This window comes from Salvelinus namaycush, chromosome 6 (genome assembly GCF_016432855.1).
Source record: "Salvelinus namaycush isolate Seneca chromosome 6, SaNama_1.0, whole genome shotgun sequence".
NCBI lineage: Eukaryota > Metazoa > Chordata > Actinopteri > Salmoniformes > Salmonidae > Salvelinus > Salvelinus namaycush.
Window position 1 is genome coordinate 36,111,626 of NC_052312.1, and position 17,965 is coordinate 36,129,590.

The 17,965-nt window shown below is 41.9% G+C and overlaps 2 protein-coding genes across 6 annotated transcripts; one reads left to right on the forward strand and one right to left on the reverse strand.

Moving 5' to 3' along the window:
* Window positions 1-3,744: 3,744 nt before the first annotated feature.
* Window positions 3,745-17,302, reverse strand: LOC120049932 (RNA polymerase II-associated protein 3-like). 5 transcript variants are annotated; one of them, XM_038996442.1, is made up of 17 exons: window positions 17,280-17,302; window positions 8,526-8,681; window positions 8,285-8,428; window positions 8,002-8,121; window positions 7,503-7,630; window positions 7,300-7,421; window positions 7,087-7,157; window positions 6,868-7,002; window positions 6,543-6,670; window positions 6,330-6,451; window positions 6,085-6,155; window positions 5,887-5,979; window positions 5,544-5,779; window positions 5,243-5,432; window positions 4,752-4,849; window positions 4,561-4,661; window positions 3,745-4,450 (listed from the first exon to the last, which is right to left on the reverse strand). In XM_038996442.1, exons 2-17 carry the CDS (start codon window positions 8,673-8,675, stop codon window positions 4,365-4,367), a joined length of 1,995 nt encoding a protein of 664 aa, XP_038852370.1. In that variant the 5' UTR covers window positions 8,676-8,681; window positions 17,280-17,302; the 3' UTR covers window positions 3,745-4,364. The 5 variants fall into 5 exon arrangements, with proteins under 5 accessions (XP_038852370.1, XP_038852369.1, XP_038852368.1 ...); XM_038996441.1 differs by lacking the exon at window positions 17,280-17,302 and adding an exon at window positions 9,593-9,769; XM_038996440.1 differs by lacking the exon at window positions 17,280-17,302 and adding an exon at window positions 9,077-9,210.
* LOC120049933 (mitochondrial inner membrane protease ATP23 homolog) lies at window positions 10,342-14,127 on the forward strand. The gene is made up of 6 exons (XM_038996444.1): window positions 10,342-10,571; window positions 10,852-10,897; window positions 12,605-12,686; window positions 12,795-12,932; window positions 13,037-13,120; window positions 13,405-14,127. Exons 1-6 carry the CDS (start codon window positions 10,421-10,423, stop codon window positions 13,606-13,608), a joined length of 705 nt encoding a protein of 234 aa, XP_038852372.1. The 5' UTR covers window positions 10,342-10,420; the 3' UTR covers window positions 13,609-14,127.
* Window positions 17,303-17,965: the final 663 nt, after the last annotated feature.

Genomic DNA, 17,965 nt, shown 5'->3' on the forward strand with positions numbered 1-17,965 from the left:
CACTCCTCTACATCTCAACCTATGTTACACCTTATGTGGCCAGTGAGTGGAATTGTCATTCTTTTCAACTTTGGAGTGGTCCATTGAAGTCACATTGGATAATTATTACTTCATTATGTTAGTCATATATTCTGTGTAAATTGTATTTTTAGAAAGTTCTAAGAGTTTACAATTAAACACACAATCAAGTGTTTACTTCTACCTCTTCCCAGGCGGACCGGGGGCCATTTTGATCACGGGTGCCAGCTCAGTGACAGTAGGAGACACTTACAACTTTGTGTGCTTTGTTGACTGCACCCCCTCCTGTAACTTTACCTGGACATTCAATGGAAAGATCTTCAATGGGGACGAGCTCCAGTTGCCCATCTTCCATAAGGGCGATAAGCCCATGGTTGGCAGTAAACTGGTGGTTACTGTTGATGAGTACAGGCACAATGAGGCACTGACGTGTGAGGCCAAGAATGTTGCCTCAGGGGCCTCTGCTGTTAGCACCAAGATCCTGAGCGTCACTGGCAAGTCAGAGTTTTTGTGACAAAAGAATTGTCACAAGTCAATATTTAGAATCAGATATTTGAAGGTGAAACCCACCATTTTGTAAAAGCCAACTCAAAAGTATTTAACTTGGTATCTCTCTGTTTAACTTCTGTCCTCTTCACCTCTTTTCCACTCCCCTGTCTTCCAGATCCTATCTCCGTACAGCCGGTGTCCCAGGACAAGCCCTTGGCACACCAGCCCTTCTCACTGCAGTGTGTGGGCTCTCAGAATCCAGCCTCCATTTTGTGGTTAAAAAATGGCCTCCCTATAGCTGTGTCCAGCAGGGTCAGTCTCTCCCCCAACAACATCACTATGTCTTTTAGTCCTCTGCTCCAGTCTGATAGTGGGCTGTACCAATGCATCGTTTCTCAGGGGGGAGCACCCATCAAAGGGGTTGGGTACCAACTGAATGTAAATTGTGAGTATGAGTATGCAGAGATAAATTATATTTATACAGCCATTTTGCTCACCATACAGTAGTATTTCAAGAAAGACCATAAAAGAGATCCAGTAACTATTTACAGGAGAAATTAGGGGTTAAGTGCTTTGCTCAAGGGCACAACCATTTTTAACCCCAAGGCTACCTGCCACTCCTATGTGTGTGTGTGTGTATATATATATATATATACACAAATATCTTTATATATACACACACACACACACATATATATATATATATATATATGTGTTTACAAGCTAATCATAAAGATATTTCATGACATTTTCCAGATGGACCACTTCAAGCTGTTATCATCCAATTTGGCAAAGGCCCAGTAGGTAAAGTCCTGTATCTCCTGCCTGGATCAAAGACAGCCCTTCAGTGTTCGGCCCTGTGCTACCCCACCTGTACCTACACCTGGATATACAAGGGGAGGCTGGCAGAGATGAACGCCTCCTTCTCCCTCACACCTGAGACCACCATGGATGGAGGACCCCTCAGCTGTGTGGCTTACAATTCAGTGACCAATGACAAGAGCACTGCCAATACCTCAGTTGTGTTAATTGGTGAGCAGCAGTTAGATTGTATTTGTCAAAAAATATTTCTGTGCAGACCTTGAAACTTGTCACTGTTGTATGAAGAATGAAAAGAGGTAGTGTAGAACAAACGAGCCATTCTAAACTCAGCAAAAAAAGAAACGTCCCTTTTTCTGGACCGTCTTTCAAAGATAATTCATAAAAATCCAAATAACTTCACAGATTTTCATTGTAAAGGGTTTAAACACTGTTTCCCATGCTTGTTCAATGAACCATAAACAATTAATGAACATGCACCTGTGGAATGGTCGTTAAGACACTAACAGCTTACAGACGGTAGGCAATTAAGGTCACAGTTATGAAAACTTAGGACACTAAAGACACTAAAAAACGTAGGACACTGAAAAACACCAAAAGAAAGATGCCCAGGGTCCCTGCTCATCTGTGTGAACGTGCCTTAGGCATGCTGCAAGGAGGCATGAGGACTGCAGATGTGGCCAGTGGAATAAATTACAATGTCCGTACTGTGAGACGCCTAAGACAGCGCTACGGGGAGATAGGACGGACAGCTGATCGTCCTCGCAGTGGCAGACCACATGTAACAACACCTGCACAGGATCGGTACATCCGAACCTCACATCTGCGGGACAGGTACAGGATAGCAACAACTGCCCGAGTTATACCATGAACGCACAATCCCTCCATCGGTGCTCAGACTGTCCGCCTATGGGCACAAGGCAGGTCCTGTAAGGCAGGTCCTCACCAGACATCACCGGCAACAACGTTGCCTATGGGCACAAACCCACCATCGCTGGACCAGACAGAACTGGCAAAAAGTGCTCTTCACTGACAAGTTGCGGTTTTGTCTCACCAGGGGTGATGGTTGGATTCGCGTTTATCGTCGAAGGGATGAGCGTTACATCGAGGCCTGTACTTGCAGGTGCCTTGGTGGAAGAGTGGGGTAACATCTCACAGCAAGAACTGGCAAATCTGGTGCAGTCCACGAGGAGGAGATGCACTGCAGTACTTAATGCAGCTGGTGGCCACACCAGATACTGACTGTTAGTTTTGATTTTGACCCCCCCTTTGTTCAGGGACACATTATTCCATTTCTGTTAGTCAGTTCATGTTCAGTTTGTCTTAGTTGTTGATTCTTATGTTCATACAAATATCTACACGTTAAGTTTGCTGAAAATAAATGCAGTTGACAGTGAGAGGACGTTTCTTTTTCTGCTGAGTTTAGATCTAATGTTGACCTTTCTTTCAGATGGACCATCTAACGTGACCATCTCAGGACCAGGTGCCCTAGAGGTAGGGGTCAAGGCCAGCTTCAAGTGTATTGCCCAGTGCTCTCCCTCTTGCAGCTACACCTGGAGTGTGTATGGTCGGACCATGCACGGCAGTGTGGTTGATATAACCGTCAACCGTCACGTGGCCACTGAGTCTTTCAGCTGCGAGGCACACAACACTATCACCGGGAAGACAGGCACAGCCAATGAGACACTCAGTGTCACAGGTATGGTCAAACTACTATGATCCATCAATTTAATTGGTCTTACAACACTTTCTACTACTCTAATCAACTGGCGACAGCATCTTGGGTAACAATTGTCATCCAACCAGCCAGTTACTGCCATAATTGTCATTTTAGTAGAAAAATGTTTTGAGCTTGTAATTTATCATAATGCATGTTTGCAAATTAGCTACAACAAACCTAATGAATACAACACAACTTTGGTGAAACCCGCATCTCATTAAGTAATAGTTGACTGCTTGGAACTTTTGGATATGAAGCTTCTCCCGACCGTGCCGTTCTGCCTGTAAAATGATTACCAAATTCACCCACTTCATGTAAAAATGAAAAACTGCCATTGGGTAAACTATTACTTGAGAAAAATGTTGAATTCCCCCCATGCTAAAATATAGGTATTAAGACAATTATGATACAATTTTTTTTTGTTCACAGGTTATTCTCCAATATTGTCAGTTACACGCTAAAACAATTATTGTGCCAGCCCTACATCATGTGTAGTTGACATGCCACAAAGTTCAGCCAGCTATTAACATTTCTCCCCTTATTCCCAAAGATTCTCACTGGTGTGGATGTTGAGAAAAGTCAAGAGAAGAATTCCATTCAATGGCGGTGGGACAAGAATGCAATCTAACAGTGTCTTTATTATCTTGTACTGCTGTCTGGAAAATGTGTGCTTTGTTAATGAAGTTCGTAGGACAGACTTCCTGTAATTGGTTTATTTTCCACATATTGTCTATACTTTCGTGCCAACCTTAGTCCATGTGTAGGACACCAAAACCTATATTTTACAGTTAACGTGTGAAAATTCTATTTGCTGAAAAGTATCGTCTCCGTATCTGCACTTTCAGTGATCACCAATAAAGATTGTCAATTTATTAGGTATTCACACTCATTCACTGCAATTAACATCTTGAACATGAGATGTACAGTCCTGGACAGAAGAATTGAAAATAACAAAAAATGTATTGGCTTTCTGAGAGCGCCAGATGCATATTTGAACTATTAACCCTATGGTTCTGTTGGGCCGCAGTCAGATAGAACATTCTTGTTTTGGCCATGCATAGTAACTACTGTTCTCATACGAGGATGAAACTTATGTTTTGAGCTATAGAAAAAAAACAGTATAGCATTACATCAAATGTTATAGACCTTCCAATATGGCAGCCAAAGTTAAGTGATGCAGTGTTGCGTACATACAGCAATGTTTGGATTAGCAACATGCACTAGAGCATTGAAAAACTACTTCAATCGACTGCTTGCTTAAGTAAAAAGCTATTTTTCTCTCCGTGGTGATGTCCATTTTTAGGGTTCTGCACTCACGTCACACTCCATACTTCTTTTGCAGGGCTCCTACTGAAGCGTCCTCAAGTCCAGCTTGACGAAGAAAGTCAAACAATTCTTGTAGAACTATAAAAAAACGTTTTTAAAGTTCGCAGTTATCAATATCTGCTAATCATTTTGCATTGGGGTTAAATAATGTATCACAAATTGTGCCAGATCAACAACCAAATCGGTACCTTTCTTCTCAGGGTTGGACATGAACATGACAGCCATGTCGAACCGCCTCACACCGGCCAGATTCCTGAGGATCTCCAGTATGACAGGTGGCTCTTCATTCCTTCATTTGATAAGGACAATGTGATAAACAGTCACATTTCTTGTATGAGCCATAACAGTTGTAATAGCATGGTATTTTGACAGTACTTACTTGATGTAGAAGCTTTGTAACGTCCTCAGAATCTGATTGAGCATGTCTGGCTCAAGAGAGCTCTGGAAGATCTTTGCGTAAGCCTGAGGCTGGATTTGCTAAAACAGAACACAGACACACAACAAATAAACATCAGTCCTTGGTGGCATCTACATGTTTTTCTCAGCAGAAAAGACAAATCTCATTGTATAGTGATTTGTTTGTGTACAAATAGAACCCCAAACAAGAGATAAGGTCTATGTTGAAGAATAGATGATCACAATAAGACAGGCATCCAATATAGGCTATATCTTATTAGTAGGTCACATGTCATTAGCAACCATTTTGTATAGGCTATAAATAAAAGGTTACATAAAACAAAGGACAGTAACACAACCCATATTGATTATTTTCCCCTTTGTACTTTATTTTCACATATGACATTTGAAATGTCTTTATTCTTTTGGATGTGTAATATTACATTTTTCATCATATTTTAATTCCATACCCACCTTCAAATACTTGTAGATAACTTCAGGGCCATTTCCAATCTTCCTTAGGTCTGCCTCTAGCTGGAAGCTGTTGGTGGGGGCAGGAGGTACGACCTCAGTTGAGGGTGTAGCAGGCGGTTCTGTTGGTTCACTGACAGTTGCCTCCCTGTGCTTCTGTGTCTGTGCTCTCACAGCACCCCCCTCGGGCCCTCTGAAATAAGAAAACAGCCTAACTGTTGACAAAAGTTCTATTCAAAACATGAATCAACAAAATCCTCAAGCCGTTCGGCTTGAGATTAAGCAATTAAACAAGATCTCTTACTTGACAGGGGAATGTGAGGGGATGTTTGATATTTCTTCAATCTTCAGGATCTTAGCGCTGGGGGAGGTAGAGGGAGGTGAGGCCTCACCCTGACCCTCTCTCACAGTGTCTGCGATGGAGGTGGTCTTCTGGGGCCTAACACAGGGGGCTGTGGTTGAAGTGAACACAGCCGAGGGCTCCTTCTGGACAAGGATCTTTCCACCAACCTCCTCAATGTCCACTCTCCTCAATGGTTTCTGAGATACAAAGAAATCCAATAGGAACATTGTTGTGTGAATCTTTCAAGCAAAGTTCAGAAACAGCCTACCGAGAATATTTTTCCTGTTTTATCTGAGAGACTCACGGTTGACTGCAGGTGAGGTGGTTTGTTAACTGGCAGTACTGTTCTCCGCTGTGCATGCTCCTCTGTTGCCAGCAGACCACTGGTGCCCATGTCCTACACAAGAGCAGAGAGATGCTATGTCAAGGACTTGTCAACAAAGACAACAGGTGTAAGAACATTAACACAAAAACCTTAGTGAGCATGGAACCACATACGTACAATTGCAATCTTCTTCATCTCATGAAATGCCTGCTTGTTTCCTGGTTCTAGCTTCAGGACCTCCTCAAAATCTAAAAAAAAACATGACATAATAAACAGTTCCATGACTACTGCTATCATTCACATAAAGACTTCAACCTGCTCAAGGTAGTTACATAGAAACATGCCTAGCCTATACAAAATGGTTGCTAATGACATGTGACCTACTAATAAGATATAGCCTCTTTGATGCCTGTCTACTGTACCTTCTTTAGCTTGTTTTAGCAGTCCCAGAGCAGCCCTAGCTGTACCTCTGCGGGCAAAGGCCTTTGAGTAGGTGCCATCCAGGGCTATGGCTTTACTGCAGTCCTCCTCAGCCTCTTTATATCTAGGGAGAGAATCAAGCTTAATCATTGCACAGCTTTGACAGAATTTATATTTATCCAATACTCGCTTATCCTGCCTTCCCTGCTGCTTACCTCTGCAGCTTTAAGTAAGCCATGGCCCGGTTGGCAGGAAGGAGGACATTGGTGCTGTCCGCTTCCATGCCCTTGGTGTAGTACTCTACTGCAGCCTCATACTTCCCCTCTTTGAAGTATGCGTTTCCCTGAAAGAGAGTCAAGGTGTAGTGCCGTGGTAACGATTTAGAAAGCAATGCACTTAAACACAGGCAAATAGCATGCTGTAGTACACCTGTGGTATGTCTTCAGCGCTGCAGTGTCTCAGAGTCACTGGGAAACTGGTACCCAATATGTAGGGGGGCCTACTCTAACATCGAAAGATAAGTGTAGCTGGTGGCTCTACCCTGTCTTTCTGCACCACCGCCTCCTGTCTCCTCTGCTGTTCCTCCATGAGCTGCTGTTGCTTGACGTCCACCACAGGTGGCATCACCACTGCAGCCTCTGGGCTTTCTGCCTTTCCACCCAGTTTAGCAATGACCTACCGATAGAGGAGAGGTTAGAGTGGATCAGGGAGGGGGATACAGAGGTACAGTAATAGATCCAACACCAGATAATGTCTCACCTCTTTGCATTTCATCACTTCATTCTGTGCTTCCAGGTTCCCAGGATCCAGCTTGAGCACCATTACATAATCTAGTTATGTAGAGGAAGGAAGCAGAAATTGTTTTATGTGACCAATTATTCTAAGATAATACAGCATATAAAAACTATACATCCTCTGCCGGCATTCTACCCATTTGAAAACATGTTTTGTTGTGTTACTATTACTCCTCACCTTCTAGGGCAGATTCATAATTTTGCTGGGCGAATCGAGCCGCGCCTCTTCGTGCAAATGCTTTGAAGTAGTTACTGTCCAAAGCGATGGACAAGTTGCAGTCAGACTCGGCAACAGCAAACCTGACACAGACATAGGTTCTCACGTTAATGTTGTCATTTAAAATGTTACATATGTTGCTTATTTCCTTACACGTTGCTTACTTTTTGAGTCTGAAGAAGCAGGCAGCTCGGTTTGTAGGCAGAATGGGGTTATAAGGGTCTGCACCCATGCCTCTGGTGTAACACTCAATGGCATCATCATACTTCCCTTCTTTAAACAGCTGATTACCCTGAAAAACAAATGTCAAATTTAGTACAGCAAATATAAGATTTTGCAATCTATACATACAATAAAGTAGTAACATCTACTGACTACAGGTGACTACTGACAGAGTATTGTTGACTACTACCACCACCAATGACTGGTGATAGTTGCTAACGAGGCCCCGATGGTGGTATATTGTATGGGTAATTGTCTACGATCGAAATCACAGCATACTGCAGACAAATGCCCTTCAATGGTGGTCATTGTGTCACCATCATAATAATAATAAGTAAAATTTTAAAATGACAACATTTACGTGAGAATTCATATTTCTGCATGTCTGTCAGGTTTGGTGTTGCTGAGTCTGACTTCAATACTATAAGTGTGAAGCCATACCTTCTCCTTCTCAGCAAGAGCTTTGTCTTGGTCAGTAGCAGGAACCCCAGAATCCTCAGATTCAGAGTCATTGGACTCAGCAGCACTGTCCTCTTTATCCATGGACTCCAAAACCTTGTCCTACCAGAAGACAAAAACATCCCAAAAATGTTTAGTGTAACAGCAAGCAGTACATACTGTTTAACAGGGTGCACTGCTGCCATTCAGCTTAAAACCAGAGACTTAGTTTAAACTCACTATTGAAATCAAACGAGAAACAGGCAAGATCCACCTAATCCATTACCACATCAAATTTGTCCCATGACTGATAGTCATAAGACTTTATCCTGGGTGCTTGTTTTGGTTCAGTCTTTGCATTGTTGTCTGATGCCTTCTTTTTCTCCCTCTTCTTTTTGTAGTCCTTGTTTCGCACTGGTGGGAGGCTTTTCTAAGGCAGGAATACATGGGTCAGGATCTTTCTAACATAGCACAATCTCAACTCTATAGCTAAACATAAAACATACACATTTTCAAGTGTTACATACTTGAGACTCGCCAACGCTCCCACTTCTTAGTTGCTCATCCTTCTTCTTTATGTCAGTTTCCCAGCTGTCAAGATCTTTCATGAAGTTATGCAGGTCCTCTGCATTTTGTCGCATTTGCAGTTGGAGTTCAATGGCTTTGTTTTCAGACATGCCTACCTGTCAAATACATTGAATATACTAGGTTGACAAAACAGGAGATAGCTATTTAACATCTTAAATGAAAGTGATCCTAACTATCTAGTCATCGGGGACAGATATTCAACAGAAACACTAACATAGTTAGCCAACAGTCAGTTCTTTGACGTTACTCAAAAACGGTGGCGCTAGTAACGTTACGCTACTGTTGACTAACTACACTGTCGACTAACTACTATAACACCAAGTAGCTAGCTACAGTTGAGAAATGTGCTAGTTAGCTAGTCACGACTATTTCGCAAAAGCAGCCATTTATAGATGGTAACTAGCTAACGTTAGCTGCCTAAACTAACGAAACGCGTTTAACGAGTTTCGACCTGCCAATAAGAGCTGATTACATTATAATATTTGAGTACCTGTCCCTTGCGTCCCAAATTGTTCGTAATTTATCCGTTTAAGTTTAAACGTGGCTTACTAGCATTTAATATTAGCTACAAACTATCACCATTCTGTCGTTTTCTGTTTGTGTTCGGCGCCATGACAGCGTGTCTTCTACTTCTTCGTCGAGGTTTAACGGCGGTTGGCATCCAATAAATGTTGCATTACTGCCACCTACTAGAATGGAGTAGTCCCTTATACTTTGCTTTAAATTAATAAAAAAATAAAAAACACTACACTAAAAAAAACAAAAAAAACACACTAATTAAATATATGTAGTCCTTCCTCAGGCCAACAACCTGAAAGGATTCGACACCACCACTTAACACACCCTGTAACTATTCTGATGTCTCGCACACCCGAATACCTCTCTGCAGCTGCCACCACAACCTCAATTTTCTGTGATTTACATTCCATCCCTGCAGTACAGTTGATAACCATTGCTATATATGCAAAAAATCTAATCTTACTGAAAAAATTCGAGGGTTCGAGACCTGTTAATTACAATATTGTTTTTGCCTTCGCAAAGCAAGTCATTTCACCGACGGTCACTCCATACAATCAGCACGAACTCCTCGGGAAGTAGCGCTCATCTTATAAAGCAGCTGCTTCATCTTGATGTTCTTCTTTATCAAAAGCTACCGCGACGTTTTTCCATTTGAAATAAGCGCGCTCTTCCAAACACCATCGACAGTCTCGCTTCATCCGACTCTCCCTTTGACAACATCTCCCAACAACCTTTGCGTTTCCTTCCATACCGAACGTGCACACAGTCAATGTCACTTGCCAATGCATGTTGTAATGTGTTTCAATAAACCTTGTTTGTAATTATATTAGAAAATGCTAATTTATTTTCTGTTAACTAGCTAGCAGCAATGTTGTTGCAGACATTCATTGAATCGTTCACCTTTGGCTTACAGGGTAAAATTAGTTTTATACTGGATATTCTGTTTTCTCTTGTCAATAGCTATTGATCCAAGCATGCCGTGACTATGAAAATGGTATATTCTGAATCAGCATGGGTGGATTGAAAAAAAGGTGTGGGTTTTTCTCCATATATATATATATATATGTATATGATTTTTTTTAAATACAGTATATCATTATCATAAAATACAGTATATCATTATCATAGTCATGGCACACTGTGTAAGAGCTATTGAAGATTGAAATACGAATATCCACTGAATATCCAGTATGAAACTAATTTGACCTCGGCCTGGTTTACCACGTGATTTGAAAAACAAAGAATGACCTCTCGTAGCTAGGCTGTGCTTGTTACTAGAAGCAAAAGTGGCTATTGTAGAAACACTTTCCATGCAATGGATCAAAATAAACAGCAAGAAGAGGACTATGGATATAACCTATTCCCGGAGAGGAATTCCGGAAAGTTTCAAAAGGGATCGATAGCAGAAAGCTTGTTCACTTTCAATCACAAATGTCAGGTCATGCTACAATTCGCAATGGAAACAAGTAAGCTAACAGGCTAGTAAGCTGATACGTCTGTCATCCTCCAAAATATATCGCATGGCAATAGTTATCTAGATGGCCGTGTAACCATTGATGCCGTGTTTACATTTGTCATATACGTCATAGCCATGTTTCTAGCAAGCTTAGCTAGCTATCGTTGAACAGTAAAGAGACTGTCATGAGTAAGCTAGTTAGCTATACGCTAACGTTAACTGTTGAATGACCTGATTGCTGTCATGATGCAGGACCGATTAGGCCTAATCTCATTCTATCTCCCTTTCAGGTCCATATGCAAAGCTTCTCCTTGGAGCCATGAAAAGCTCAGGATGGTAAGTGTCAGCCAGCCACAATCATCATCAATCACAACTCAACACAGCTGTCAGCTGTCATAATTCTTCTTCCTCCTATCAGTTTTGGCAGACTAGACACTGTAATGCATATTGCTGCCTTTCTCAGGCTGGAGTGTGAAATACACAATTATCTAAATAGCCTAGGTGTAAGCCGGTGGAATAAAGAAACCACAACAGCTATTTTGCTCTGCCTGTCATTTGAGCCCAAAATAGTTACAAGCTAAAATGTGGTTACACCCAACTCAGTCAGCTCACAGAAAAATATCACCCTATCCTCAACATACTGTCTGCTATAACAGAACATGCTTCACAGTAGTACAGTCTCTACCTCCCCACATTCCTCACACTTGCCATCTGGGTGTTTCTCCACTAACAATAACCCACTTCCCAATCCACAATGCCCCAACCTCAGCCTCAGAACCCTATGCCTCGTTTTCCTCCCCAGATACCTACTGCCTTTCCTCACAGAATTCTGGATAGAGAAAAACTGCCTACCCCGCTCCTCTCCCACTCACGTTGCCACTCCTGGGTCAACCCCTCTGCTATGATGCTCCTACACTCCATCCCCCCTAATGGGACCACCACATCTACCTCCTCCCTCCTCAAAGCGGCCTTTGCCACCATATCGGTTGCTTCATTTCCCCCTACCCCAACATGAGTTGGGACCCACAGAAGAAAATAAAAATCTGCTCTATTATCAGGTCTGGGCGTGCGTTTGACTTCCCTTCTCTCAGTGCAACCAGGCTAGCTGCAGAATCTGAACACAAAATTACAGTTTAGGCCCCACTTCTTCCACCCATCCCAATGCCTACACTAGTGCTAGCATTTCAGCAGAGAAGACAAACTCCATCAGACAGCCGCCTCCCCTGATGTATCCGAAACCGGGGAACATGTATCCCAAACACTGCTCTCCCACTGCCTGGATCCATCTGTGAAGATGTGCAAGTAGGGACCTCAGGCCAACGGCAGATGGGCCTTAACCACCAGAGAAGGCTCTCTACAGTCCTTATCCCTTATTACATCAAGAATGGTCATGTCAACATCAGGCAATGGCAACAGCCACCGAGGAACACACGGCCAGCAGACAGGGACCCCCACTTCCAGACCTCCCATTCCCGACTCCACCCCCCATTCCTGCACTTGGGTCACATAGCTTGGCCTACCTCTTCTCACTCCAGTTTCCTCCCCATTCCCATGCCTCTCCTAACAGACACCTTGCAGGGTGAGATGATACATGCCCCTGCACTTTCATCCCATAGCTTTGAATACCACTGATCTACACTGATGTGGATTTAACAAGTGACATCAAAAAAGGATCATAGCTTTCACTTGGTCAGTTTGTAATGGAAAGAGCAGGTGTTCCTAATATTTAGTGTACTCACTATGTAATACAGGGGTGTCAAACTCATTTTATGGTGGGCCGAGTGTCTGTGTTTTTTTTCTTCCTTTCGATTAAAATCTCAACAATCAGGTGAGGGGAGTTCCTTACTAATTACTGACGTTAATTCATCAGTCAAGTACAGGGGTTGAGCGGAAACCCGCAGACACTCGGCCCTCCGTGGAATGAGTTTGACATGATGTAATAGCTATTTCATGCCGTTATAATGTTTTTTTTTTTTTTTCATGCTAATGTACATTTAACATCATTATGCCACCCCTTTGTAAAGTATTATCCTGTCTCTTCAGTGCAGTGTACAAAGATAGACATTTCTCCTGTGAAGACTGTGATGGGACTGTCAGTGGTGGTTTTGATGCAACATCATCACAGGTAAGAAAGCTAGAACCGTTACCTTTGTGTACAGGTTCACATGCTACACTGTGTACTTTGTATCTCATCTGTAAGATACCATTTTTTTCCCCCCACTCCCAATTCTAGATTGTTTTGTGTCAGAATAATATTCACCAGCAGTCCCACATGAACCGAGTGGTTACACATGAGCTCATCCATGCGTTTGACCACTGCCGGGCGCATGTGGATTGGTTTAACAACTTCAAGCACTTGGCCTGCTCAGAGGTGAGCAAGAGATAAACATGCATGTTATGGGCATTGTGTTTGTGCTCAGTTTTAATTGTGTTTTAAAGGAAGTTATGTTAATTGTTTTGGCTCTTATTTTTCAGATTCGAGCAGCCAATCTCAGTGGGGATTGCTCCTTCCACAATGAAGTATCCAGGTTCAACTTTGGCCTCAAGAAGCACCATCAGGTAATATCTGGAGATAATGTGAATTCACTGCAAACAAAATTACATTCTTACTTGTATGTATTTCAGTCAACGAGTATCCTTCATGGTATAGCATAACATGATTTTTCCCATCGTGTGAATTGGTATGTCTGAATTGACAACTGGTTTAGTTGAAACTGTAGTTGAATGTAATGGCAAGTATAGCACTGCCTTTTTCAGTGCTTAGCGATTAACAAGAAGTGTTTATGATGGCCAACATTCACATGAAAAACTCCCTACCTAACCCATCCACTACTACCTATCAGGAATGTGTTCGGGGACGAGCCTTGCGCTCCATCCTTGCTGTTAGGAAGGTGAGCCGAGAGGAGGCAGAGAAAGTGGTGGACGAGGTATTCGATACCTGCTTCAATGACCACGCCCCCTTTGGCCGCATCCCACATGACAAGAAGGATGCCAATTTTGCCTACAGAGATTTTGAGAACCGAGATCGGTATTACGCAAACCTTTAATGTGTTATTACATGCACAAATGAATTGTAATTTAATTTCCATGGGTGCTATTGTGAGGATCCTTTCAGAAACCTGGGCAACCTACCACTGTCCTCAGCAGAATGACTGTGTCAAAAATGGTATGAAATTACCTCCTGAAGGGAAATATTCAGAGTTCTTTCTCTCTGTCATTTAAATCAAAGGATATAATAAATTATATGTTTTTATGGCACACTTTTGTGGACTCTAATGCTATAACTAAAGAATGTGATGGAGTGGTTTCCTTTTGGACATTGATAAATGTGGCCCAAATATTTTTTTGTCATCCTTTTAGAGAGGTTCCAAAGTTTGGTGTTTGTGAAGGGTATATAATGCCTGTAAAACTTATTTCAAGACTGAAAGTTGGGGACAGATTTCCAAGGGGGACTGTCCACCCCTCTACTCTGCCATGTGACTGAACTGGGAGTTCACTGTAAATAGATTTTATTGTACTGTACTGAATAAGTCAACTTGTTGAAATAAATATTTGATTATTATGAATAATATGATATTGAGCCTTGATTATTATCGCATTAGCATTTATGAATTGACAAAGACGTTTCAAAAACGAATTCTACAAAGTGATCAGTTAATACCCAAGTTACATTAAACGGACAGCATTCCCTGAAGACGGTATGAAATCTAAATAAGCATGTTTTATGTTATCAAGAAGCATGCATTAGTCCATGTTAGCATCATTCCTTTATCCATCAGATGAGCAAATCATTTCTTGAACAAGTTGGACAAGTGATGTTACTTCTCAAGACCTTCATATACAGTGCCTTCTGAAAGTATACACACCCTTGGACTTTTTCCAAATTCTGTTGTGTTACAAAGTAGGATTAAAATGTGTAAAAATATGAAAAATAAAACATTACATATGTATTTATTAACCCTTTGAGTCAATACATGTTAGAATGACCTTTGCCAAGGATGAAAGCTGTGAGTCTTTCTGGGTGAAAGACGCTGCGTGTTCAATCTGCATTGGCCGTGCAGAATTTATGGTGATATGGCCTCTGCAGAATCAGGGCATTCATACTTGCGCTTCGCCGAGCAGCTCCGAGCTGTCAAGGAAGTGAGTTTGTGTTTATACAGGACATCCTGCCCTCACCTACTGTCAACCAATCATGTCAATGCGGAGCTATACGGAGCCCTCAGTATCGATTTTGCCTCCGCCAGGCTCCGCAATTGCGTCACACAAGCCATACTGCGCCTCCGACCACATTTTTGGATTAAGCCTAAATTGTCCCTAAATCTCAAATAAGAGTTTTGCATACTTGGATAACACAATATTTGCACATCCCTCTTTTGAAAATTATTCAAGCTCTGTCAAGTTGGTTGTTCATCATTGCTAGACAGTCATTTTTAAGTCTTGCCATAGATTTTCAAGCCGATTTAAGTCAACACTATACTAGGGCACTTAAGAACATTCAACGTCATCTTGGTAAGCTTCTCCAGTGTCTATTGGAAAGCTGACGGAACCAGGTGTTCCTCTTGGGTTTTGCCTGTGCTTAGCTTGATTTGATTTGATTTGGATCTCTTTTAGTCTTTTAGCTTTATTCAGTTTTCTTTAAAAAAATTACTCCCTTGTCCTTGCAGATGGCAAGTACGCCAATAACATGATGCAGCCACCACCATGCTTGAAAATATGAAGAGTGGTAATCAGTGATGTGTTGTGTTGGATTTGCCCGAAACATAACGCTTTGTATTCAGGACATAAAGTTAATTTCTTTGCCAATATTATTGGCAGTTTTACTTTAGTGCCTTATTGCAAACAGGATGCATGTTTGGGAATATTTTTATTCTGTACAGGCTTCCTTCTTTTCCCTCTGTCATTTAGGTTAATATTGTGGAGTAACTACAATGTTGTTGATCCATCCTCAGTTTTCTTCTATCACAGCCATTAAACTTCGTAAATGTTTTAAAGTCACCATTGGCCTCATGGTGAAATCCCTGAGCGGTTTCCTTCCTCTCCGGCAACATAACAAAGGGGTTGAATACTTATAGACTCAAGACATTTCAGCTTTACATTTTTTATTCATTTGTAAAAATGTCTAAAAACATTATTCCACTTTGACATTATGGGGTATTGTTTGTAGGCCAGCGACAACAAAATCTACATTTCATAAATGTTTTGTTCGGGCTGTAACACAACAAAATTTGGAAAAGGGGATGTGAATACTTTCCGAAGGCACTGTAGAGACAATTCTCACCAGTGGCGGTCAGTCCCATTTAAGATGAAGGAGGACGATTATTTTTTCATGAACCTGGCCTTATTTCTATTACAGCATATTGGATGACTCTCATTCATATTCCATTCACCCAGTTCAATGTAACAGCGATAGGTTTAGGCAACTACATGATACTCAAATTTTCCCTATACCCATCATGAGGTTGCTACAACTTAGCCTATGAATTAAAGTTTACAATTTTTTTTATTTATCCGTTATTTTACCAGGTAAGTTGACTGAGAACACGTTCTCATTTGCAGCAACGACCTGGGGAATAGTTACAGGGGAGAGGAGGGGGATGAATGAGCCAATTGTAAACTGGGGATTATTAGGTGACCGTGATGGTTGAGGGCCAGATTGGGAATTTAGCCAGGACACCGGGGTTAACACCCCTACTCTTACGACAAGTGCCATGGGATCTTTAATGACCTCAGAGAGTCAGGACACCCGTTTAACGTCCCATCCGAAAGACAGCACCCTACACAGAGCAGTGTCCCCAATCACTGCCCTGGGGCATTGGGATCTTTGTTTAGACCAGAGGAAAGAGTGCCTCCTACTGGCCCTCCAACACCACTTCCAGCAGCATCTGGTCTCCCATCCAGGGACTGACCAGGACCAACCCTGCTTAGCTTCAAAAGCAAGCCAGCAGTGTTATGCAGGGTGGTATGCTGCTGGCAAATATGGTTCACACAGGCCAATAGACACATTTGAGGTGACAGACAGTGACATCCAATACAGCATTGTACACTCTTGCCTACATCTAGCTGAGTTTCTATTGGACAAATTCAGGAATGTTTATCCTCGTTTTATTCCGTTTGCGTCCGTTTCAGAAATGTTTTTCAACAGAATCGGCGGAAAGAATACACCCCTGATCATGCGTAAACAGAGTACACTCTCATAACAGCCACGTATTCCTTCTCTTTCCTTCATTTGTGGACTTCAAACAGCTGTATGTGACCAGGCAAAAAAACTTTTCCATGCCAAACCATAAACGCTGCACACAGCCTACATCATTGTCACCATATTAGCTAAAGTAACATCATAGTCAGCATAGCTAATACAACGAATGCCTTAGTAAACCCGCTACAATTATGCAGTAACGTTACAGTGTACAGTCAGTAAGCAGTTACACCGACGGGCCTCGTGGCAATAAATTAGTGAAAACCAAAAGCTTACCTTGACTTGGAAGAGTGCCAGTGCTGTATTGGAAAGTCATAGCCAGCTAGCTAACATAGTGTCCCTCTGTTTGAGCAGGGTGTTTTGGTAGGCTAAACTATCTAGCTGCATTTGCTAGCTAAGTAAGTGAAACTGAAAGCGAAAATAAATGACGAAATCTCTTGCTTCTCCTTCATTTTGGAAGAAATTAATTTGTTCAAAACTGTTCAACTACTGTCTTTCTCTCTGTTTCAGTCAACTACTCACCTCATTGTATACACTGCAGTGCTAGCTAGCTGTATCTTATGCTTTCAGTACTATATTAATTCTAAGATTCTTTGATTGGGTGGACAACATGTCAGTTCATGCTGCAAAAGCTTTGATAAGCTGGAGGACGTGCTCCGGAAGTTGTCATAATTACTGTGTAAGTCTATGGAAAGGGGTGAGAACCATGAGCCTCCTAGGTTGTGTATTGAAGTCAATGTACCCAGACGGAAGCTAGCTGTCCTCCGGCTACACCATGGTGCTACCCTACAGAGTGCTGTTGATGCTAATGTCAAGTCAAAGTTTATTTGTCACGTGCGCCGAATACAACAGGTGTAGTAGACCTTACAGTGAAATGCTTACTTACAGGCTCTAGCCAATAGTGCAAAAAATGTATTAGGTGAACAATAGGTAAGTAAAGAAATAAAAACAACAGTAAAAAGACAGTGAAAAACAGTAGCGAGGCTATATACAGTAGTGAGGCTATATACAGTAGTGTGAGGTTCTGAATTATGCACTACAACCCAATACTATATGTGATTGTGATTGAATACTCAATGTGATTGAATATTAGCAACTGTTGGCCTGGGCGCCTGGGTGTCTGTGTGTGTGTGCTGGAAGTAACAGTTAGCCCCAGATAAGTGTGCTGGGAAGCTGTGGTTAGCCTTGAGCGAGAACAGTGTGCTTTT